The sequence below is a fragment of the Myotis myotis genome, unplaced genomic scaffold (assembly GCF_014108235.1).
Source record: "Myotis myotis isolate mMyoMyo1 unplaced genomic scaffold, mMyoMyo1.p scaffold_m19_p_2, whole genome shotgun sequence".
Taxonomy (NCBI): domain Eukaryota; kingdom Metazoa; phylum Chordata; class Mammalia; order Chiroptera; family Vespertilionidae; genus Myotis; species Myotis myotis.
In genome coordinates, this window is record NW_023416324.1 from 173,696,441 (window position 1) to 173,721,532 (window position 25,092).

Sequence of the window (25,092 nt, forward strand, 5' to 3'; positions counted from 1 at the left end):
CATATATGCTTATCAGGGTTATATCCTCTTGTTGTATTGATCCCTTTAGTATTATGAAGTGGCCTTTCTTATCTCTTGTTATGGCCTTCACTTTGAGGTCTATTTTGTCTGATATAAGTATTGCTACCCTGCCGGGAGCCGGTCCATGCTTGCTGTTTCAAGGGACCTGGCATATATGGCATACTGTTCTTAATATGTTTGCTCACCTTCTTGGCACTATGTGTTTTAACCAAGGTCTCTGAGAAAGGTTGTTTCCCCAGGCAGGGATTTTCCCCTGAAGTTAGGGAGGGAATAAAACCTCTTAACTAAGTGCCAAGCGGGTAATTAATCACTTTAACTATGAACAATCATGCTTAAGCTACATAATCTTTACTCCCTGGAATGGAGATAAGAAACGCCCTAACCTTTGGAATAGAGATTGATAGGATTGGAATCAACTGGTATAAATACAGATGTAACAACACAGAACTTAGAAGACAGAACTTAGAAGACAGAACTTAGAAGACAGAACCTACACAGAACCTAGAGACAGAAGAACTTCGCTGGAGAGAACATGGCAAAAGATCCTGGACTGAACCTGACTACAGAAATTGGCAAGAGAACCTGACTAGAACCTTGTGACTGAACCTGGCTGGAGAACCTGGACAGAACCTGGCTGGAAAACCTAGCGAGGGAACATGGCTACAGAACCTGGCTGGAGAACCTGGAGAACCTGGCTGGAGAACCTAGCAAGACAACTGGACACAGAACCTGGCTGGAGATCCTGAAGCAGAACTTCTCTGGAGATCCAGACCAGAACTTGGCTGGAGATCCTGGCTAGAGATCCTGGCAAGGCTGCTGATCAACTGAACACTGTCTCCGTGTCATTCCTTCTTCGCCGACTCCGTCCACACCTTTGGGAACCCCTGGACCTGCTGGGGTTGGTCCCCGGAACTACCCCAGCTTTTTTTTCATTTCCATTTGCCTGAAAGATATTTTTCCATCCCTTCACTTTCAGTCTGTGTGAGTCCCTTCTAATGAGGTGGGTCTCTTGTAGACAGCAAATATATGGGTCATGTTTTTTTATCCATTCAGCCACTCGATGTCTTTTGATTGGACCATTTAGTCCATTTACGTTTAAAGTTATTATTGAAAGGTACTTGTTTGTAGCCATTTCTATTTTTTTGTGTGGCTGTTTTCTTTCTGGGCTTTTTAGTTCTTCTTTTTACACCAGTCCCTTTAGCATTTCTTGCATTGCTGGCTTGGTGGTGATAAACTCCCTTAGCCTTTTTTTGTCTGTGAAGCTTCTTATTTCCCCTTCAATTTTGAATGATAGCCTTGCTGGATAGAGTATTCTTGGATTCAGTCCTTTGCTTTGCATCACTTTGTAAATTTCTGTCCATTCTTTTCTGGCCTGATGTGCTTCTGTTGAGAAATCATTTGATAATCTGATGGGGGATCCTTTGTAGGTAACTCTCTGTTTCTCTCTTGCAGCCTTTAAGATTCTGTCTTTGTCTTGTACATTTGCCATCATTATTATGTGTCTTGGTGTGGGTCTTTTGGGGTTCCTCTTGCCTGGGACTCTCTGTACTTGTGTAACTTTTTTCTTCCCCATATCTGGGAAGTTTTCTGACATTATTTCTTCAAATAGATTTTCTAATCCTTGCTGCTCTTCTTGTCCTTCTTGCAGCCCTATTATGCGTATGTTACTTTGTTTCATGTTGTCCCGAAGCTCCCTTGGGCTCTCCTCCTGCTTTTTAATTTTTTTCTCCAGTTGCTGTTCAGATTGAGCTTGTTTCTCTGCCTTATCTTCTAACTCACTAATTCGGTCCTCTGCTTCTTCTAGTCTGCTGTTGAAACTTTCCATGGTGTTTTTGATTGTAGCTATATCACTTTTCATTTCTTCCTGATTCTTGCATAGGTTGTTGATTTTCTCATCCATCCAGTGAATGAATTGTACAACCATTATTCTGAATTCTTTTTCTGTCATGTTGCATGCTTCAACTTCATTAATGTCCTTTCTTGGTGACTCCTCATTGTCTTTCCTCTGGGTGTTGTTTCGTCTCTTCATTCTGATTATCTCCCGATGGTTCAAACGTCGAGTTGCGTGGGCCTGGGCCATTTGCAGTGGGAGCCTCCCACCACCCTAGTGTCACTGAAGAGCTCTGACACTAAGATGTGTGGTTGTTGTGGGTTGGTGGGAACCAGGCTCGCTCAGAGTCAGTGTTGTCAGCGCTCAATGTGGCCTCGTACGCGCCCTTAGAATCAGGGACCCTGCCTGCACTGTGCTGAAACAGAGACCCCCCTGAAGCGTGTTGAAAACCAGAGTCCCCTAGCGTGCGCCAGGAGTCAGAGTTCCCCAGAATCCAGTATCAGAGTCTCTGTTGCTTCGTGCGACCTTGCCTTGAGAATCAGGGTCCCTGTGTGCCCTTGCACCAGGAATTGGAGTCACTGGCTCTTAGTATGAATGCACAGGAAATCAGGATCTCAGGCGCAGGTGAAAAGAAACACAGTCAAGTCCCTGGTGCTTGGTGCTGCCACCTGCCCAGAGAATCGGGGTCCCTGGGCCTGTGATACATGGGACAAATTCCCGGTGTTCGCGCAATTGCTCCCAGCCCAGGGCTCAGAAGCCGGCTGTGCGCCTAGGCTCAGTTCCTGGGGTTCACGCGTTTGCTTCCAGCCCAGGGAACTTTTAAAACCACTTAAAATATTAAGTCCCTACAACTTAGGTTATAGGTCTCATTATTGCAAATATACATCTCTATGAGTACAAGTTAAATTCGTTCATTTAATAAATAAGTTCTAAGTGCCTCCCATGTGTCAGGCACTACTCTGGGTATTGGGAGAAACACTGGTAAACAGTGTCAGAGATAACTACCATGGAGAAAAATAAAGCAGGAAAGAGGAATAGGGATGATATGGGGTGGTGGAGAGGCTACGATTTGAAAGAAAATTTACTGATAAGTCATGACTTGAAGGATCTGAAGATGAAGGATGAAGCCGCCTCGACATCTAAGGCAAGAACATTCCAGGTACAGGCAATATCAAGTACAAAGTTCCTGAGGCAGAAGAAAACTTTCCATATCTGAGCATCAGCTAGGAGACAAGAGTGGCTGGAGCTGACTGTTAGGAGAGATAGAGAAGGGGAGAGCAAAGGCAGATCAGGTAAGGCCTTTATAAGGACTTCAGGTTGTAACTGGAGTGAAATGAGAAACAATTAGAAGATTCTGAACAGAAGTTAAATAACCTAGAAGAATCTGCAGTATGTGAAACATCTAAATGACGAGTGGTAGCCATGGAAACAATTAGTCCACAAATATCGACTGAATTCATACTGTTTACTAGGATTTCCCTAAGCAGTGGGCATATAGTGGTAAATAAAACAGGCATCAGTTCTTGTTCTCATGAAGCTTTAATTTTGTGGGTAAGAATATTAACAAATGGCCTGGCTATTGTGGCTCAGTAGTTGAGCATCAACCCATGAACCAAGAGGTCACTGGTTTGATTCCCAGTCAGGGCACATGCCAGGGTTTTAGACTCGATCCTCGGTTAGGGGGGCATGCAGGAGGCAGCCAATTAATGATGTTTCTCTCATCAATGTTTTCATCTTTCTCTCCCTAAAATCAATAAAAACATGTGTGTGTGTTTTTAAGAAATTAACAAATGATTAAGCAAATAATTACAACCATGCCAGGTGTGAGATGAACTGGGTGACTTATGACAGAATGAGGAAAAACACTCTACTCTAGTCTGGGCTGTGGGGGAAGGCCTTTGAGGAAAAAAATATTTAAGGTGAGATTGGTAATATGAGGAGTGAATTAAGTGAAGAGGTATAAAAAGGACAAGAGCATTCCAAGCAGCAAGTATCTGCAAAAATCCCTGAAGAAAAAACAAATGGCACCTTCAGGGAATTGGAAGGCCATTGTGGTTGGAGTTAACTAGGCAAAGAAGAATGAATGGAGATTTTAGGTTGAATTCTAAACAGGAGACCAAAAAGATGAGAGTTGTGTGCTATAAAGATGACTCTAAAAACAATGAGATTAGAAGAGAGAAGAGTGAATTCAGGAGACCAGTTAAGAGATATTGCAGAAGTGTAGACATGATGGTGATATCATAAGTGTAGTGAGAACAGAGAGATGGATAGGTTGAAAGAAATTCAGGAGGTAGAAAAGATAATTTAATGATGAATTAGATTTATGAGGGTGGAAGAAGGTCAAAGAGGCTGAGGCTACCTACCTACTTTTCTTAACCTTTTCTTGTGGGCAAATCCTACCTTTTCCATGGAGAAAAGATAAATTTCAATGTGATTCTTTTGGGAGGGCCAACAAAATGCTGGTCATCCTATATAATAAAAGGGTAATATGCAAATAGACTGAATGGCAGAACAATCGAACAACCAATCAAAGCGTAATAAGCTAACGATATGCTAAGGTTGCTCAACTGCTCGCTATGATGTGCACTGACCACCAGGGGGCAAATGCTCCAACTGGCTCTGGGGTCTGGCTGATGGGGACTGAGCAAGATGGGCCGGACACGCCCTAGCGCCCTCCTGCGGTCCCTCCCAGGCCCAATCCCCGGCAAGATTGTGCAGCGGTGGGGGGGTCCCTCAGTCTGGCCAGCACCCTCTCACAATCCACAATCCGAGACCCTTGGGGGATGTCGAAGAACCAGTTTCAGCCTGATCCTGCAGGCCACTCCCCTTGGGAGGGTGCCAGATGCAGGGCTCATGGCTGGTGAGTGCTGCTGCTGCAGCAGCGTGAGCCTCTGCAGGCACAGTGGGGCCGGGATGAGCAGGAGCGGCAGGTAGGAGCTGCAGGCAGGGTTGGACTGCAGGTTTTGGCTGGATCCCTGCAGGCCACCCAGAGGGACCCCACCTGTGCACAAATTCATGCACCAAGCCTCTAGTACAGTGGTACTCAACCTGTGGGTCGCGACCCCTTTGGGGGTCAAATGACCCTTTCACAGGGGTTGCTTAAGACCATCGGAAAACACATATATAATTACATATTGTTTTTGTGATTAATCACTATGCTTTAATTATGTTCAATTTGTAATAATGAAATTGGGGGTCACCACAACATGAGGAACTGTATTAAAGGGTCGCGGCATTAGGAAGGTTGAGAACCACTGCTCTAGTATATAATAATGAACCTTTATGCTACTAAAGAGTCTCAATTTGCACAATCTATGCAATTTGTTCTGTTTCTACCAATGCATGAAGTTTGGCTATGACTGTTCAGAAAAATAAAGAACTTGGATTCTACATTTCAAATCATCTGATAAATATTCATGTCGCTAGGATTATATATATTTATATAATTTGTAAAGAAAAAAATTTTTCTGCTCTAATATTCCATCCAAACTTAAATAAATATTTCCAGGGCACCAAATGTAATTTTTCAGTACACTAAAGAATAAGTTCTTCACCAAGAATTGGAATATACAACCCTTCGAAGAAAAAGCCATTCCCTATTGTTGTTCATAGGAACTACAAAAGTCCTATGCTATTACCAAATAAGGTTATACCTATGCTATAACCCAGGGGTCCTCAAACTACGGCCCGCGGGCCACATGCGGCCCACTGAAAGCATTCATCCGGCCCGCCGGGTGTTTTTGCCTGTCCTGCTTAGCGGCCGACTCGTCCCGGGCCCGCAGTGCGCATGTGTGGAATGTCTGAGGGACAGTGAACTGGCCTGGCCCCCTGTTTAAAAAGGTTGAGGACCTCTGCTATAACCAATGCTATTACCAAAAAGGTGGATATCTGTTTTTAGAGAAACAGTTGAATAAGTTATTCAGTGACTTATTTATTTTAAATCATAAAGACACATTTAGTTATTCAGAGAGAAAAAATGGCATTTTCTCTTCTAGAGAGGCTCTTAGTCATAGGAATTATATTCTCTGTAGCCTATCTTCCAGGGATCCTCAAACAATGCTAAGCTAAGTGGGAGTGTTTTGTTTGCCATTAGGCCAGAAAAATAAAAGTAACAAAATCCTATATAATAAAATCATAATATGTACATCAACCAAATAGCAGAATGACTGGAGGAGTAACCAGATGCTATGATGCACAATGACCACCAGGGGGCAGGCACTCAACGCAGGAGCTGCATTGAGCACCCCCCCCCCACCCCCCCACCCCCCCCACCCCCGCCCAAGAGGGAGGCAATCTGCTGCAGCCATCAGGGGATGGGGTTGGCCATCAGGTGGCACCAGGCTGCCAGCCAAGGCAGATGCCAGCAGAGCCTCCCGATCGCCCTGCCCACTGGTTGCCCCACAGATGGTCCTGATTGCCGGCTAGGCCTAGGGACCCTACCCTATATATTGGGAACAGTCTCTTAGATTTAAAAATTAAAAGTTGGCAAGGCTACTCTAACACTGAAAAAACAGGATGATGCAGCAATGACATGCATGGACTCTGGCTTGCACACTGTGGTCAACCCTGATTCTGACACTTATAACTATGTGACAAAGCCAATTACTTAACTTCTCTCTGCTTCAGTTTTTCCACCCATAAGATGGGGAAAATGGTACTACTACCTCAGAAGGATCATGTTATGTACTACTTTTTAGGGCAAAAAAATGTAGCTGCCCATACAACAGCAAGATGCTTTTCATCTGTATCATCTGTATGAAAAGTATGGTCACTGGTGCATGCAGCGTCCCAGATTGCAAGAAGGATGTCCGACTGCCGGTTTAGGCCCAACATCCCCCGAGAGGTCCCAGATTGCGAGAGGACACAGGCCGGGCTGAGGGACCCCCCATCTCCCATGCATGAACTTTGTGTACTGGGCCTCTAGTATTTAAAGGAAAAACATCCTATATAACAAAACCTAATATGCTAAGTGTCTGGTCGGCTATTCAACCAATCAAAGTGTAATATGCTAATGATATCCTAAGGCTGCTCAACTTCTCGCTATGGCATGCACTGACCACCAGGGGGCAGATGCTCTGACCGATAGGTTAGCTTGCTGCTGGGGTCCAGCTGATCAGGCCTGAGCGAAATGGGCCGGACACATCCTGGAGCCCTCCTATGGCCCCTCCCTCCCCAGCCCCGATAGTGCACTGGTGGGGGTCCCTCGGCCTGGCCTGTGCACTCTCACAATCCAGAACCCCTTGGGGGATGTTGGAGAGCCGGTTTTTTGGCTCGATCCCGCAGGGCAGAGGGACCCCACTGGTGCATGAATTTGTGCACTGGGCCTCTAGTTTCATATAATGTTTCTACTAGTATGAGGTTGAACCAATATTAAATGTTATTAACAGTCTGGGTGTCAGAGTAAACGATATTAGAATGTTATATAAAATACCCAGAAAACCTATAGGCTTTCTCTGTACTCTAAATTTTTTTGTTAAATATCCCATTAATTTCACCAAGTCAAACTTGATATTGTTTTTTGTTTGTTTGTTTGTTTTTAAATATATTTTATTGATTTTTACAGAGAGGAAGGGAGAGGGATAGAGAGTTAGAAACATCAATGAGAGAGAAACATCGATCAGCTGCCTCCTGCACACTCCCCACTGGGTATGTGCCCGCAACCAAGGTACATGCCCTTGACCAGAATCGAACCTGGGACCCTTGAGTCCACAGGCCAATGCTCTATCCACTGAGCCAAACCAGTTAGGGCAAACTTGATATTGTTAATTCTTTTATTACAAGCAGTATGAAGTGAAAAGAAACAGCCTCCTAGGAATCCAAATGTGTAGAAAGGCATTAGTACTAAAATGATACTCCTAGAAAAGCAATTGCAACTCATAGGAAAAATGCATTTTATTTAACAACCAAGTACACAAATACACACATACACATATACAACTAAAACACTATTAAACACTATTGATTATTACCAGGTGAGATGCACTGTGAAATTTTCTGCTTTATGTTCATTCATTTTTTTAAAAAATGTGGGTCACTCAGCAGTGTAGCTCAGTGGTTGTTGACTGAACCAGGAGGTCATGGTTTGATTCCTGGTCAGGGTGCATGCCCTGATTGTGGGCTCGATCCCTGGTAGGAGGCAGGAGGCTGCCAATCAATGGTTCTCTCTCATCATTCATGTTTCTATCTCTCTCTCTCCTTTTCCCTTCCTCTCTGAAATAAATAAAAATATTAAAAAATAAGTAAATAAAATGTTTAAATAAAAAAATATTTTTAATGTGGGTCACAGCTTAGTAACAAATTTTGCAAACCACAAATATGTTACAAGACATAACAGCTCTAGAACATTATCAATGCTAACTTATAATTTTAGGGCTATTTATAGTTGTCCTCCTTCTTAGAATTAGCCCCTAAGAGAACTCTATGTATTCAGAGAAAACAAAAATCAACACAGCCTTGTTACCACATATCCAGCCTGGACATAGTGCCTTCAGTGTGCTTAAATCACCTACCTTCCCAGGTCCAAAAGCTGAGGGGATGACTTGCAAGTATGTCTATATTGCACATTTTATCTAACAGTCCTTCTTATGCACACAACTTCAGTTAATCCTCACAACAACCCTGTGAGGTAGGCAGGGAAAATACTATCAGATTTACTTTTCAGATGAACTTAAGGCTCAGAGCAGTTAAGTGATTTTCCCATTTAGAAGAGGCAGAGAGAATAAGAACCATCAACTTTCAGGCTGAGGCTCTTTTCTCTAAACCACATAGTCTCAGAGAGTATAATCTGACCTCAAATATTTTTACTACTTCGTCCTCCTTTTCTTATTGTTAACTCAAGTTTTTATAGGCCACAACAAAAGATGTGATTCTAAACTGATCCTGCCAAGTTTATACTTCTCTAGCAATGAAAATTTATGATCACAGGATATATATTCTCCCGGAAAGCACTGTTTCCTTGGCTCTAGGCAAAGGAACATAAGCAATATGAAAGACCCTACAGTGAAGGGAATTGGAGCGATCAGAGAAAAGGGTGTACAATGGAATGTACTAATGGATTTTAGTCCCTTCACACTTTTAATTTTGTGACAGAGTTCAATGGAGAGCTTTAATGCAGATGAAACTTGAGACTTTTGAAGAGGATCTAAGTCTTGATGAAGTTATTCAAACTGAAATCTTGAATGCATAATGATGGTAGGCCTCAGGGTCTTCAAAAACTTGTACTTGATGCTTTAAAACAAAACAAAACAAACACACACAAATTCTACTAGCAAATCTAATAAAATTGCTTAAAGGATTTTGAAAAGCTATAACTCTTTGACCAGTAATTAATCAGAACACTAGATACCATGATGAAAGAACAAAAAGAACATAAAGAGATTTTAAAAGACTATAGTGTACAGAATAGCTTAATATGTCCATTGACTTATCTATTTGATTAATATTCTTCACTTTAAATTGAAACAAAATTTAAAGTTCTTACTGAACCACGTTGGGCCGTAGTAAAATAAATTGATTTAATGATTATTTCCTGAATCACTATCCATGACATCTGATTGTCTTAAAGGGTTTTTGGTCTTTGAAAGCCTGGCCAAAACATTTGTTGGAAAAGATGAAATAAAATGAAATTGATTTCATGGGGTAAAGAGATTGAACTAGGAATATTATGGTTTGGAAATATTTAAGCAGGGAGGAAAAGTAACAAAGCCTTAAGAATGAAAAAATTCAGAACACTCTGCAGGTTCAAATGAATAACATATCATAAATCTTCCTGACTACTTTTGTGCTATTTCTAACTTGCTTCTTTTTAATTTATGTGCTCCTATCAACCTGCCTTTTCCTCCCAAGAAAACCTTAAGGTTTTAAAAATTAATGATAAAAATAGCAAGTAATATTTACTGAGTCTATACTTTATGCCAGGCACTGCTCTTCATACTTTATATAAATTCACTTAGTCCTTACAGCAGCCCCATGAATGAGATACTACTATAACCCCCAATTTACAGATGAAGGAATTGAAGCCACAGAGAAGAAATGGAGGTAGTTTATCCAGCTGAGAAATAGTGGGGTTAGGGTTTAAACTCAGGTCTTCCAGCTCCAGAACACCAAGTTACATCCAATGCTCTACAAAACTGGTTTTCATGAAAGAAAACTGATCAGGACTAAGGTTTCCTGCAAATCAGCATTGTGCCCTGTAACCATCTTTCACTGCATATATTCTGATTAGAATGTGTATTGACTAATTTAAGTTTCCCAACAGTAGTTTCAACAATCACTTCTCAGAAGTGCCATCCTGTCAAAGCAGTTTTAAAATAAAGCATGCCACTAAAATATTGACAGTAGTAGAAAAATACAGGCGACTTTACTCCTTTTATCTTTTTGGTGATATACATATCTTAATATCTCCCCCCCCCATATATATATGGATTACCTGTACAATTAAAACATTCAAAGTAGAGTGAGCTTTATGGTAATAATGAAATAATAATAGTTATTACTTATCACCTAATATAGGCAAATCTACCTTCATTATCTTTATTCTTGAGTAAATTCCTATTTTCCAGATGAGATTGAAGTTTGGAATGAATAATAAACTTAATTTATAGAACATGTAATAGATCCTGGGGGCCATATTCAAACCTGTCTTTACTAGTCTAGAATCCATATTCTTTCTACTCTACTAAAGGCCTGGTGCACAAAATTCGTGCACAGGGGTGGGGGTGGGGGCGTCCCTCAGCCCAGCCTGCACCCACTCGAAATCCTGGATCCCTCAGGGGATGTCCAACTGCTGGTTTAGGCCTGATCCACAGGACATCTCTCTCGCAATCCGGGACCACTGGCCCCTAACCGCTTGCCTGCCTGCCTGATCGCCCCTAATAACTTGCCTGCCTGCCTGATCACCCCTAACCACTTTGTCTGCCTTCCTGATCGCCCCTAACTGCCCCTGCCTGCCTGATCGCCCCTAACCGCCTCTACCTCCCTGATTGCCCCAACCACTCGCCTGCCTGCCTGATTGCCCCTAACTGCCTCTGCCTACCTGATCGCCCCTAAGCACTCTGCCTGACTCATCGCCCCTAACTGCCTCTGCCTGCCTGATCTCCCCTAACCACTCTGCCTGCCTCTCTGATCGCCCCTAACTGCTTGCCTGCCTGCCTGATCGCTTCTAACTACTTGCTGGGGGGCTGCTGGCCAGGGTGAGGGGCCGTGGTCATTCTGGTCTCTGGTCATTCCACCATTTCAGTTGCTGGGCTTTTATTATATAGGATAATGCAGCCCCTGCAAATGCCAAATATCTGTCTTTTGTTATTAAACACACTGAAAAGATCTTTCTAAGATGTTATAATTTTCTTAAATAGAAAATGCTGAACATAACTTATTTAAGTTCAAACTTATCATTTTGAATATCCATTAACATAGAGCTATTTTCATCTAGTCAAATAAGCCTGGGTTATTACAATTTTAAAATGAGTTGGTTTGCTTTCTGATTATCTTCTTGCCCTTGCTTGTCAACGTGCTTGTCTCTAATAGGAGCACTTGGCACAGCAACAATTTGCTGCTTCTAATACACTGTGAAGTTAGGTGCCAGTTAATTAAGCCTGTTAGAACTATGTCTAAGTAAATAAACTGAGTAAGGACCTGAGAAAAGTATATAGTGTGTGTCTTATATTTGGGGTTAATTTTTAAATTTATTTCCTGCTTATGGGTAAGTGGAGCTTGGTGGAAAAATGACCAGGGATAAGTTACCTATCAGTATTTAAATATAGAGATAATAGATATTTGTGCTATTTTTAAAAATCACTTTATTGCACCATAAAAAAAAAATCTTAGGTTTGAAAGCAACTTTCATTATCAATCTAGTACGATCTCCCATACATTGAGAAATCCCCTCCGCAACATTGCTGATGTTCAAACCTCGCTTAAGCAACCCTAATGACCTGCAGTTCACTGCCTCTTGACACAATCTGCTCCACTGTTGACAAACTCTATACCTTCTCTCAGCTAGAATTAATTTTGGCCTCAACAGAAACAAATGTACTCCCTATGAAGTTTCTCCAACTCTTCTAAAGTCTTCTATTTTCTGAACAAAATAGTCCCAGTCCCCTCAATCTAGATCATCACAGTTGCCCTTTCATTTAGTCACAAAAATGATTAAAACAATTCTCTTTTCCTTCAAGGTTTACCAAACAATGAAACCAATTTTTAGACATTCATGTTTTGTAGGTTAACAGATCTAGTTAATCCATCTTGGTCATACACAATTGGAATACTAGGAAAGACTTACGGACATAGCTCGAATTCTAACTGAACAGCAATAAATTTTTGAGTTCTTCCTTCTTGCCATCCCTCCCGCCCAAATACCACAAACAGAATCTTAAAGATACCCTTAACTATAACTTAGTGCTAGATTTAAATGTTCTCACTCTTAGGCTTTTATCTACCTTCCCATCACTTATTTCCTGTAATGATACTAAAACAGACAAAATTCTTCAAGCTACTTTCACAATCATGAGCTAGCCTATGACAGGCCCAGCTCTGAGGCCTTAAAATTCTGACCTTTTTTTCCCTTTTGGATTAATTGAGTATCTTCCTAGAATTTTTTGTTTTCCAGAAGAAATTTTTAAATAGTTTATGTGTAAAATAACATATACACGTTTTATATACACAATGTATTATATATCTATGTAAATAGACCCGCATATATGTATGCATAAACATATATATACATGTATCTTCCCCATTTCTATGTTATCTACATGTTAAGTTTTACCTTCATGCTCAGCTCCTTTTTTTCCTATATGTTACATTTATCATATTCATCAAGACCCAGAAAACACAATCAACCCTTGGATTCAATTCCTTGCTATCCATTCTGTTAGCAAGAATAAGGAGGAGTCCCACTCTAAGCATTCTGCCCAATGATTTTTCACTGTGTGGCTAGTTGTGATTAAACCCAAGGATCTCAAGAAGCAAAGCAAAGCATCATTTAATTGCAATGATTATAAGAAAAATACTCTGTCAAACTATGGTATAAAACACCTGACATACCATACTGTCCTATTCCATGAATCATGATGCAGTCCCTAGATTAGTGGCCTTCATTTTGATTTTTAACAAGTTACACAATCTGTGGTATCATATGGGTAGGTATCTTACAAAGCTCATTCTCAGCAGATCACAAATGAAATGAAGATTACTATATCTTTAAATTTCTTGTTAACTCATTTTACTCACCTATTACTATTATTCCAAAGTTCCCACAGTGAAAGTGTGGAAAGACAAAGATGGCTGGAGAAGTGAAAGTCACCAGAAATTTTGCTGCATCCCAAAGCAAATCATCAGCCAATTCAAAGTAGTATCATCAGTACAGAATAAGACTATCCATATATATCTAAATTATCTTTCTAGTTTATGATTTTACTAACAGAGAGAACAAGCTATTCTTTGAAATGCCTTAGGCCATTTCTAAAAATTAAAACAAAGTGAAATAATAACTAAGATCTATTTAAAGAGTAGAGTACCTAAATAGCAATTTGAATAAAACAATGCCCATCCCATTCACTAATGAGAAGCTCATTGGCAAGAACCTGGCCAATGCAATACAAACTTAGCTTGCAAATGAAAGTATCATCCGCATCACCGCATGAAGTCAGCAGCATGCTATAAACTATATAGCTGTATTGAATTCGCCAATACTAAGCACTTAGTTCATCACAAATCCTTATTAAGAGTAATAATCTAATGTCAAGGTTAAAAACCTATTATATCACCAAACCTTCCATGCTGCTCTGTAAAAAAAACTTACCTCACTTATGCAACTCCATTCCTCTGACTAGTGCACGTAATTATAAGGGCAAAAGTCATAAGGAATAGTAGTAGGCTCCCTTAATTATGAAACCAGTCTAAAGCTTTGCTGTTTGTTCATTTCTTAGTATTGTAAAAATGAAATCATGTTCACATAAAAAAAATTAATCCACCAGAAAGAGTATACAGAAAAATGAGTCTTCCTATTCTAGACCTGTAGTCTCATTCCTCAGGAGTACCTGTGTCAATCATGTATCTATCTATCTATCTATCTATCTATCTGAATAAATATAACATAATAGTGTATTATATAGATTTAAAGAAATTTTGCATGCATATATAAATGTATGCTTTTGAAAACATACTGTACATACAGTTCTATATTGTTTTTCTCAGTTAACAATGTATGTCACAGAGATTTTTCCATATTTCCACCTATGGATCTGCTTCATTCTTTCTAAGAGTTGCAAAGTACTATATTACATTAAGGCATTTATTCAATCATACCTTGGTGGGGGATGTTTAGGCTACTTGTAGTTTTTACTTATTTATTTGTTTGCCTATTTAAAATAATAATATGATGAATATCTTTATATACAAATTTTTGTGTGCAAGTACAAATATATCCAAAAGATGAATTCCTGGAACTACTGTCTGATTTTAGAATTTAACAATTTCTAAATAAGAAGCCAGTGTATCTACAAAGGAGATAAGGAAAACCACAAGTTTAAAGCTTAGTGATTAAAAGTTGCCAAACAAAATTAGAAGTTAAGGTTGTAAAAATTAACAAATTAATTAAGCTAGGAAAGGTAAAAAAGAAAAAGAGAGAAAATTTATCCCCTGGGATAGAAAGATAAAAGGCCCGGAGAATGAATCATCTGAGAGATTTTCTGAAAAGAAGAACAAAAAAGAAAATAGCATTTTCTAAGATATGCCTAAGATTAAGGCATAAAACTGTCCAGAAGATATGAGACTTATATTATTCTAGAACCAAAGTTGATGTAAGATTTTTTAAATGACTATTTGAGGCCTCATTGCTATAGGGTACCCATAGGTTGACAAGACTCTACCAGACTACCAGTGTTGAAAAAAGCTCTCAAAAAAAAGAAAAAAGAAAAAGAAAAAAAAAAAGGGGGGAAAGAAATAAAGAAAAGAAAAGTAGTAATCTTTCAGGAACAATATAGAGGGAAATAGTAAGGACTGCTTCATAAACACAGAGTAAACTTCTCTTTGGAAGGTCCACATTAAAACTTAAACAGATTCAGCCTATATTTTTCAATCACAATCCCATAATTTCTTATTCCAATCCAGCGCTATTCTCTCATTAAAATAAAACACAGCCAATAACTTACCTTTCCCAAAGTACTAGGATTTGAATGCCACAATACAAAATGACTCATGTTTTTGTCCGTTAATGGTCCGTGGATTTCTTTAAATGAAGTCCATGTTAGAGTCCATGGAGACCAGTGTTCTGCAAAACTGAAAACCTCAAGAATGTCAATGCACAAACCTAAGTCACCACTTGGATACCAATTTATTATGAATACTAGTTACAACAGTTACCATTATGAACACAGACATTTAGATGTGCAAAGTAAGTGGATATGACATTGAACAGCAGATTGATGAAGCAAAATTAAACTTTATTTTTAAGTAAGACATTAATATTCAAGTAAATCTAGAGGGTCTCAAAACCTAACTTTGTACCATATTTATATACATTGAAAAGTTGACAGCAAAGCAACAACATACAATGATGGGGGTGATTTGGATACCAACACTTTCCAGACATTGGGAAAACAAGTTTGAAAGGCAGGCAAACTTTTAGAATTTAAATGACTGCAATATTTATTTACATGTCTACTTCTTTTTTCCCCCCAACCTATTTTTAAGAACATCTTAGATTTTTTTTAAATCTAAAAATGCTTAATACTTTCTTTTTTGTAAAAAACACACACAAAAGCAACAAAACAAAAACAAAAACAAAGCCATAAATTCAGGTTTGCCTACTGCATCATATCCAATCTAATAATAAGATCTAGAACCTCCTGGGACTGCAGCTAGATAGTGATTCATGCTCATATCCCATTACACAGCCTGACAACCAACACCAATCTGGGTACAGTACTTGTTCTTTAGATCTATTCCCACTTTTCATCACAGTTAAGACATCAGAACAAATAGTTTACAAAGGAAACAATTTAATCTTCTGCGATTTATTCTCTACGAGGCTTCCTACAACTGTTTGGAAGGAGTTAACCTTATGTGAACCTACCAGGTGAAATCTCTGACTGGATTTTCATAAATTATTACTTTCATCTTGGTTATGAAATAATTCCTATTTACATCTCAAACGAAAAGGTACCCCAATATAAAAAAGAAAATATTAAGAAAAAGGAAAATGAGTTCATATTCATGAGAAGAAAGCACTCAGAACGCAAATTAGAAGCTCAGTGCTATAAGCTGCAGCTTCTCATTTGATGGCCAACTCCTCCCCGGTATCATTCATCGGGGAGTTCTTTCCAGAAAAGTGAAGAAACCTGAAAGAAGTCAAATTAATCGCCTTCTCTTCCCATGCCAAAAAAAAAAATAAATAAAATAAAATAATAAATACAATAAAACAAATTAAATAAAATAATAATAAAATAAAATAAATATGAAGGCACATTTCTAAATTTCAATAACCACAAAACAATGTCCGGAAGGTCTACCACACCGACATCCGCATAAACCACTGGTGAACGAACCACGCTGGAGTCACGTCTACATTCGGAGGCAGGGGCACTACAATTCGGGACAAGGTCCCCCCCGACGCTGCCCGCACCCCCCACCCCCGGTGCGGCACCCAGCTTCGTGCGTTCATCAGTCCCTATTCCACGGCATCTGAAGGATGCCCATAGTGGCAAAGCACGGGATGCAGAGATGAAAGGGCAAGTCCCCGCCCGCTGTAGCCCAGCTGCACTGGGCTCAGTGCAGGCGGCAACTGAACTCCAGCTCAGCGCACCTCAGCGCCCAGGCTCCATCTCTCCATCCCCGAGCGCCCACGACCCGCAGCCGTGACCGAGTCCTGGAGACTCAGTCGGTATTTCCTCGGCGACCTCGGCCCTCACGACCCCGTCCCCAAAGTTTCTCGTATCCCCATCACCCTAGGAGTCCCACGCCCAGGAGCCTGTCCCCCGGCCACCCCCTCACGTGAGATCCACTTCCCCCGGCCCGAGCGTGGGGCCCCGAGCAAACTGGGCCACTAACCCTGACCCCGAGCCTCGCCAGGGTCCAGGTTCTGCCAGCAGGTTACCTGTCGGGGATCCAGGGTTCCTGGAGGACCCGCGAAGCTCCTCCCCGCCCATCGCGACGCCCCTCACACCCGGCACCGCCTCCGGGGCGGGACTTCCGCTGCCTCACTTCCGGCCGGTGGTCCGCAGGCCGCTGTACCGCTGAGCGCCCAGCCTCTCTATTGATGTCATTTCCGACCGGTTCCTGGGTCCCCGGGATCCGGGGGCTCCGCAGGTGTCATTCACCGGCTCTTTCCCGCCTGCTTTCCTAATCGCCGCTGAGTAATGCAGCCCCGAGAAGCGCCTTTTGGTTTTTCAAACTCCTGTGCCAACTTCTGCAGCCTTCTCGTCAGCAGACCCTTGCCTCTGCCCCTTCTGTACCTTGAACCCATCACTCCTCCAAACTCGTCCGTTCCCTCGGGGAAATCACCAGGTTGTTCTTGGGATTCATCTGGTTTTTCCGATTCTGTCCGGTGGAGCGCGGTGCCGAACCTGCCTCTCAGGGGTAACGGGTTACGTAAGCTCCGCGCCTGTGTCCTCCAGTGTGGAGCAGGTAACGCTGCTGGAGGACACGGGGTTGGGGGGTGTTACTTGAGACTTAACACGTGGAACGCGGAGGCACAAGGAAAGCATTCAAGCGTTAACTATTACAAGAGCTCTCTTGTTCCCTGTTGGACCATGTAAGTGATAAGGAAGGCAGGAACCCGTGTTCCTGTTCCCCTTTCTACAGCTTTTACTGAAGTGATTACTTAATGATGCTTAGCACTTTCCCCCTTAAATTGTGAGCTCCTCCGGACAAAGATGGTATTTTTTTTTTTTTTTTATCCTCACCCGAGGATTTTTTTTTTCTTCCATTGATTTTTCAGAGAGAGTGGAAGGGAGAGAGAGAAACATCCTTGTGAGACACACGATTGATTGCCTCCCACACGCGCCTGGACTAGGCGGGATGGAACCTGCAACCCAGGTACACGCTCTTGACCTGAATCCGCTCTAACCACCTGCCAGGGCCAAAGATGGTATCTTAATAGGAACTAACTTCAGCCCTAATCGAAATCACCTGCTTGGTTATTGTGCTAGAGATACTGGGGGAAAGATGAATAAAACCCAGACCCTGTCCTCAAAAGCATGAAGATACTTAATAAATTATGGACAGAAGAAAGTCAACCCAGGAAAAAACAGGAGGGAACAGCTGAGTTGAAGATTCATCCTTAGAACAAAAGCAAACAAAACAAAAAAAATCAAAGAATGTTAGAACTGAAAATTTTTTTAGAGATAATAATTTAGTTAACCTCTTGATGTTACAAGTAAAGAAAGTTGGATCCAGAGAAGCAAGAGATTAAAGGCCATATAATTAGTGGCAGGGTTAGGCCCAGAGGTGAAGTCTCCAAATGCTCACCACCTCCCCAACCCCCCAAATTTGTCTCAAGATGTTAATAAGGTAAAAGCAGATCCACCTTCAAGACCTTCACTTGCAGGTAAAAAAAAAAGAGTAGGAAAATTCCAGTCCAGAAGAGACAAGAGCAATGTAACCTAGTAGATAACTACACAATTATGATCATCATTTTGTTTAAAATAATATAAATGTAGCCACTTTAAAATGGAGCCAGAGCAGCCATCCAGAGGAATTGCCTTGTACATCTTAAGCCTCAAACCTTTGGAATGTTAAAACAGGGCAAAATAACCTTTGGACCGGGCCTAAATCAACATTGTGTCCCAAAGAACTGTCTGCAAACATCACAAGAAAACAGATATTATGACGACTGGACTGAAAATTAAAAATATTTTTTTTTTAATTTGCATCACTATGTTAGCTTTTTGCACCAATAGAAATGCCTTCCTTTTATGGATGTAATTTCCCTCTTTTCCTTTCCATAAATACCCTTTGCCTTTGTATTCTAATTGGAACACTATTTGGTTTTCTGCCTGAGTCAGCGATTCCCCAAAAAGCGATTGTTTTCTATCTCAAATAAATGCTTGTTGCCTCTCACTTCAAAAAATCTTCTATTATTTGGTTAACCATTTGAACGATCTGGTCCGGACACTGTTGGGTTCATTTCTCACACAGTAGTCCCCTCTCTCCTGGCAAACTTCTTACATTTACCCAGAAATGAGGGGTTAAGTATCAGCTCCTATGAGCTCTACCTGATACAAGCAGTTCCTGAAGATAAACATAAAGACATGTGAACGGTAAACATAAAGGCACTGCCCATGACATTGTGCAATTTTTTTTTTTTTTTTTTTTGGTCAATCCTCACCCGAGGATATTTAACCATTAATTTTTAGAGAGAGTGGAAGGAACGGAGGGCGGGATGCAGGGAAGAGACGCATCCATTAGTTGCCTCCCACACATGCCCCAAAGGCCCAGGATAGAACCAGCAACCAAGTACATGCCCTTGACCAGGAATGGAGCTCTTGACCCTTTGTGCAGTGACCCCCCCCATACTCTAACCACTGAGCACCACCAGCATGTTAGCATCTGCTAAACTGGCTTGCCACACTTAGATTCGCCCATACGAGCCCAGAATAGACTCAGGCAGTTTATTATTTACACATACAGCGACAGAAAGATCAGCATGGTATCAGCTCCCTGTGTACCTAGCTAGTCCCACCGGTGGATAGCAAACAGGAGGGTTAAATGACAGATGACGGGAACCGTGGATCCTTGTGTTGTGGAGGAGCAAGGCGGGGTCAGCACTTGCAGGAACCTGAGAGTGAGCGCCCTCTTAAACTTTAAATTTTACAGAGGGTTGCCCGAGGGGCAGAATAGGGGTAGTGGGTAGTCCCAAAGCAGAAAGTTCTGTGTTCAGCGGAAACTAGGGAGACATGAGCAATGACTTGTGTCTGACTCCTCCAAGTGGGCCAGGGGATGGCAAACCTCGACTCGCTGGCAATTCCACCCATTTTCCATCGTCCTCCCCAGCCGACTTGGGGGTAGGAGCAGGTAGCGGAGCCAATACAGAGAAAGAGGGGATGAGCGTTTGCAGAGCTTGGGGCTGGGGTTCGGGAAGCGGGGGGAGAGCCGCGACGGGGGATGGGCGTCGGTAGGTTGGGAGCCGCCGGGCGGCGGGAGGCGGCGCCGCGCTCGCATTGGCCCAGCGGGCGCCCCTCCTCGCGGGGGCCGGGCGCGCGGGGAAAGAAGCGCTGACTGCGGTGGGAGGCGGCGGCGACCCTGGCACCGAGGAAGCATGGCTGAGTATTCGCGGTTGCGGAGCTGCCTGGCGCTGATTCGCCTCCGAAACCCGCCGCTCAACCCAATCAGGTAACGGGCTCGGGTCGCCTCCAGAATGGGTTCGGCGAGGCTGGCCTCGCCGGCCTGCGGTGCGGGCTCTGACTCGCCCCGGCTGATCTGAGAAAGACCCAAATAGAACGCGGACGTATGCCAGGGCCTTTTATATAGGTTGCCTTGGTTAATCTTCGCAGAGAACTCCCGTTCCCGTTTCACTGGGAAGGAAAGGAAGGAAACCGAGGCTGAGAGGCAGGCAGATGGCTACGAAGTAGGGGAGCTGGACGGGAACCCGTCTGCTTATGCCAACTTCGTGCTGAGCGCTCTTCCTTGCCTGCAACTTTGACTCCGCAGGCCTGCTTTCTATTCCAAAGGTCTTCGTTCAAAGCTGGCTGGACCTTGATCCCTCACTTCCCAATCTCCAGTCGAGGCCACCCACTAAAAGCGTTAGGAATCCGGCAATGTGGCTTCACCTCATACAAAAATAAAGACCCCTATGAATGCCAACGCAGTGAGGAAAGGAGAGTTGCGCCCTGGCCCAGAAATGCACATTTCTCCTGGTAGCTTCTAAACCTCCAGTACTTAGTGCTTTACCAGAAGATGCATGTCAGCGTAAGCCTAAGTAGCATTTTCTGAAAAACTGTGCACTTTATCCTCTTTCATTCCATCACGAGTACCTTTTCGGTTAAACTTTGTAACCCAGATTTGTGCAGTGCTGTCTGCATTACTTTGAAAAGTGAGATTAATGCGCTTTTATGAAAATTAATGAAGTTATTTTATAGGTTTGATTCTTCCATATCTCTGAAAAGAGTATAGTGACCGGCCCTAGGAAAAAGACAAAAGACACCCCTCCACAGGGAACAGGATTAGCAGAAGTTATAATTTAAATGACTCTATAAAGTATAGAGAGAAAGACCTTTGTTTAAATTCTCATCACATGCTGCTGGAGCAAAAAGGGACTGAGATGAGGAGACCTGCTAATTTTAACTGAATTTTTATCCTGTCATCAGATTTGATTTTATCATTAGTATTAATATTTATTCTTCTTTTTAACATGAATAATTGCATTTAATAAAACAAAAGAATTGCAGGAGTAAAACCACACAAGGATGACGTGTTCACTTACTTGCCATTCTCAGAAGAAAGCAAAAGATTCATTATTTTGGTTTTGATGAAGAAACACACCAGCAATATGATTACATATATGTTTTGGACTTGTCTGTATTCTGATTAGAATTATTAGATATTAGAACTGCCTACCTCAACCTCTGCTCCGAACGGGAAACCATGCCCATCAGGAATCTGAGGGGGAAAGTTCCACAGTCTAATACCCATAGCTAGGAATATTTTCCTATAACTATTTTTAATGTTTAATGTATTTAATCCACTGTCACACACCTTGCAGGAGAAATGTTAGCGTCTACCTCATAAAGTTGTTGTGATGTTGAAATGTGCCAGAGGTTATAAATTGGCATTTAACAGAGGTTAATTATCATTGTTTCTATTCGTCAGAAGCCTGTTACAACCCCTACCAACAGGTCCTGCTGTTCAGGAATCATTTCAACTCCATGGAGATTTCCCCCTCTTGGGAATAAATACTTTCTTTTCTTTTTTTAAAAATATATTTTATTGATTTTTTTTTTTTTTTAAAGTGAGGAAGGGAGAAGGATAAAGAGTTAGAAACATCAATGAGAGAGAAACATCGATCAGTTGCCTCTTGCACACCCCCTACTGGGGATGTGCCCACAACCAAGGTACATGCCCTTGACCGGAATCAACCTGGGACCCTTCAGTCCGCAAGCCCACGCTCTATCCACTGAGCCAAACCAGTTAGGGCGGGAATAAATACTTTCTTGTTTTGTTTTGTTTTTTCTATCTGCATCTGAAGTTCTGTTTTAAGTAGAGTATATATCCCGGAATGTTCATCCAAAAAGGTTCCCAATTTTTCTTCTTTTGCTTTGTATTTTTCTTTCCCCTTCATCCCTCTCTCCCTTCCTTCCTTCCTTCCTTCCTTCCTTCCTTCCTTCCTTCCTTCCTTCCTTCCTTCCTTCCTTCCTTCTTTCCTTCCTATTTCTAATTTTATGTGGAAAATTATCTCTTCCTTGCCCACAGAGAGATTCTTATTTTAATATTATTTTGGCCCAAACAAATAGTTTAAATCCTTCTTTGCTAATTTAGCCAGCTGTTTTCTTCAATTCAGATGAATGCCAACCCTCTTTACAAATTAGTCTGATCACTAAGCCTGTCTCCCAACACACTTTTTTTTTTTTTTACTATAATTCACTCAGTAAGAAACCCCATGTTCTACATTGCAACCTAAGACATACAAATACAGAACTGAACACAAAGTTTCATGAAATAAAACTTATCCTTACTTGCCATATAGCTTGATATATTCTATTTTCTCTTCTATTTCTTTATTTTAAAAAGAGTGCTCGTCACAAGCCACAAACTTCACTCGATGATTTGTATTTAAAAAGAAAATTCACTAGAAAAACCTCCTATAGTCACAGAAGCTAAAACATTTTGGTCAGCACTCTGAAAAGTTATCTTTACTCTAGACTCCATTTTTCCATACCTGACAATAGTAAGGGGAGAAAATAATTTCTTAATCTCTGGAACCTTGACGTTGCTACCAGCCGTGGTCCCTTTCACTTGGCTTGACGCTGGTAAAGCTGTATCTGTTACAGCCATTTTCAGTTTTCTTTTCTCTCCTGTGTTTGATTTCTGCAAAATTGACAAGAACATTAGAAATAAAAGAGCAGGGGTTGAGTGACATGGGAAAAGCCAGCCTCTTCTCAGTGGCACTGATTAAGTTCATTTGGGCTAATTTTGCAGCCATCGTTTACCCAGAAGGAAATGGGTGCCTTTTGGACTTCTCAATACTATGGATGGTTCAGAATCTGTTTTTCTTAGCAGATTTGGTGTCTAATTAACCATCAAAAGCAAGAAGTTTTGTTAAATGAAAAGTAATTAGGGAATTATCTTATTTGCTTTATTCCCTGAGGTTTTAACTCAGAGTTGCTGGTCTGAACCATCTGGCTTTTTGAGAAGTTATGATTGTTTTTCATTTTGCATTCATATTTTTCACCCTGTATGCTCAAGAACAGACATTTCACCCAGACTACTCAGAATTCCATGGCAGAACAGATTAGACTCTGGTTCTATTATTTTTCCTCAAAGCAATTCCTCACCACTTTTCCTAGGTTCTCCTCCTTCACCATCCCTTGGCACTAATTGATTCCCTGCTTCTTGACATAATTCTTTTCTCTTGGCCTTTGTGACTTTGGGCTTCCTGAGTACTGAGTCACTCTGCGGAGCCTCTCCCACTTCTTAAAGAGGGTGTATCCAGAAGATCTACCCTCACTTCTCTTTTCTTTCCCGTTGGCAGGCATTTAATCACGGCTTTAACCATCTTCTCTGATGATGACTCCCTCATCAACTGAAACTTGACAAAATCTACTACATGTCCTTTCTTTCCCTGACCTTGCCTTTACCTGCTAAATTAATGTTGAGGATTAGGTTTGACTGTCAGTGACAGAAAACTCAAAGTAGTGGATTAAACAAGAAAAAGTTGATTTCTCTCATAGCAGTGTCCTGGAATGGTACGGCTGCTCCACAATTGGGGACCCCAATTCTCTTTCTCTTTGCTCTGCCATCTTCAATATGTAGTCCCACCTCTTGGTCCATACAGGCTGCTCCTGATCTAACTATCACCTCTTCATTCCTGCCAAGAGTAGGGAGGAAAAAAGAAAAAAGTATACCTGGTCCTTTAGGATTCTTCTAGAAAATTGCATATGCCAAATCTGCTTCTATCCCATTGGTCACAACTTAACGCCTTGGGCTAACCTTACTGCATAGCAGGCTGGGAAATGTAGTCTTTATGTTGGGCAGCTATGTTTTCAGCTAAAAACCATATGTTTACTACTGCTTTGAAGAAGGTGGGGAGGTAGGGATATTTAAGGTAACTTGCAGCCTCTGCCACATCTGTTTCTTTTAGAGTATTTCAGGTTTCTTATATTTTGCCATTATGACAAATTGAAACTCCCCTCTGAACTTTCACACACTTTCTTTGTATCTATTACAGCACTCATCTTAGTGTGATCTTTTGCTGTGTATATGTTGTTCTCCCTGGGGTGTTACAAACTCCTTTCACTGTATCTAGAAGATGTACAATAGTATTTTTAAATTGATTAGTGCCGATTCTAAGTGTCCAAAGTTATAGCGGAGTGCAGAAAAATGCTATTTTTAAAAGTTCAGTGCTCAATTCACTATAAAAACTAGAGTTTTTATCCATTGTGTATGTGTTTAATTTTTCATTGTTAGGAAATGGAAAATCTCTGAGATGGTAGAAATTTATTTCTGACTAATGCTTTCATTTTTTTTTTTTCTTTTAGCATAGCTGTCTTCAACGGATTAAAAGAGGGACTACAGAAAGCTATAACAGACCCTACAGTAAAAGCCATTGTGATTTGTGGAGCAGATGGCAACTTCTCTGCAGGTACCAGTACCTAACCCTCTCCTATTATCTCTGGAATGCAGCCTCAGATTGATATGGCATAAGCTATCCTTATGGGTAATACCCTAGTGTGGGTAATGGATATGGGAGACTTGAGTGGGAATGAGAAACTATAGAGAAAGAGACTGTGGAATTACAAGAGAGACCTAGAGAAGAGTTTGACTTTATTCTCTTTTATGTTGGATTGGACCTTTGTAAGATATTTAGATGTAGACTTGATAGCTGTAATACCTGTTTGTATATACCTGCTGGTATATACCTGCTCTATATATCTTCACCCTATGTGAATTTGAGCAAATTCCTTTAATCTTCTGACTTTCAATTATATTATGGAATTGTACACTTGAAACCTATATAATTTTATTAACCAATGTCACTCCAATAAATTTATTTAAAAAATAAATCACTCTCTCTATTTTTAAGTAGT

At 41.3% G+C, this 25,092-nt stretch overlaps 1 protein-coding gene and 1 long non-coding RNA gene across 4 annotated transcripts in view; one reads left to right on the top strand and one right to left on the bottom strand.

Annotated features, from left to right (window-relative positions):
* Positions 1 to 8,103: 8,103 nt before the first annotated feature.
* Positions 8,104 to 17,706, bottom strand: LOC118677357. The gene is made up of 3 exons (XR_004974380.1): positions 16,947 to 17,706; positions 15,004 to 15,130; positions 8,104 to 9,079 (listed from the first exon to the last, which is right to left on the bottom strand). It is a non-coding gene; the product is annotated as an uncharacterized LOC118677357 (long non-coding RNA).
* A 2,318-nt stretch (positions 17,707 to 20,024) lies between these two features.
* Positions 20,025 to 25,092, top strand: part of EHHADH (enoyl-CoA hydratase and 3-hydroxyacyl CoA dehydrogenase) — a 48,707-nt gene continuing 43,639 nt past the window's right edge. For 2 of the 3 annotated variants that reach the window (XM_036351191.1, XM_036351190.1), the window contains exons 1-2: positions 20,025 to 20,182; positions 24,544 to 24,647. In XM_036351191.1, the coding sequence (XP_036207084.1) occupies positions 20,109 to 20,182; positions 24,544 to 24,647 (178 nt within the window). In that variant the 5' untranslated portion in view covers positions 20,025 to 20,108. The remainder of the gene's footprint in view (positions 20,183 to 24,543; positions 24,648 to 25,092) is intronic. The other variant, XM_036351192.1, reaches the window with a different exon arrangement.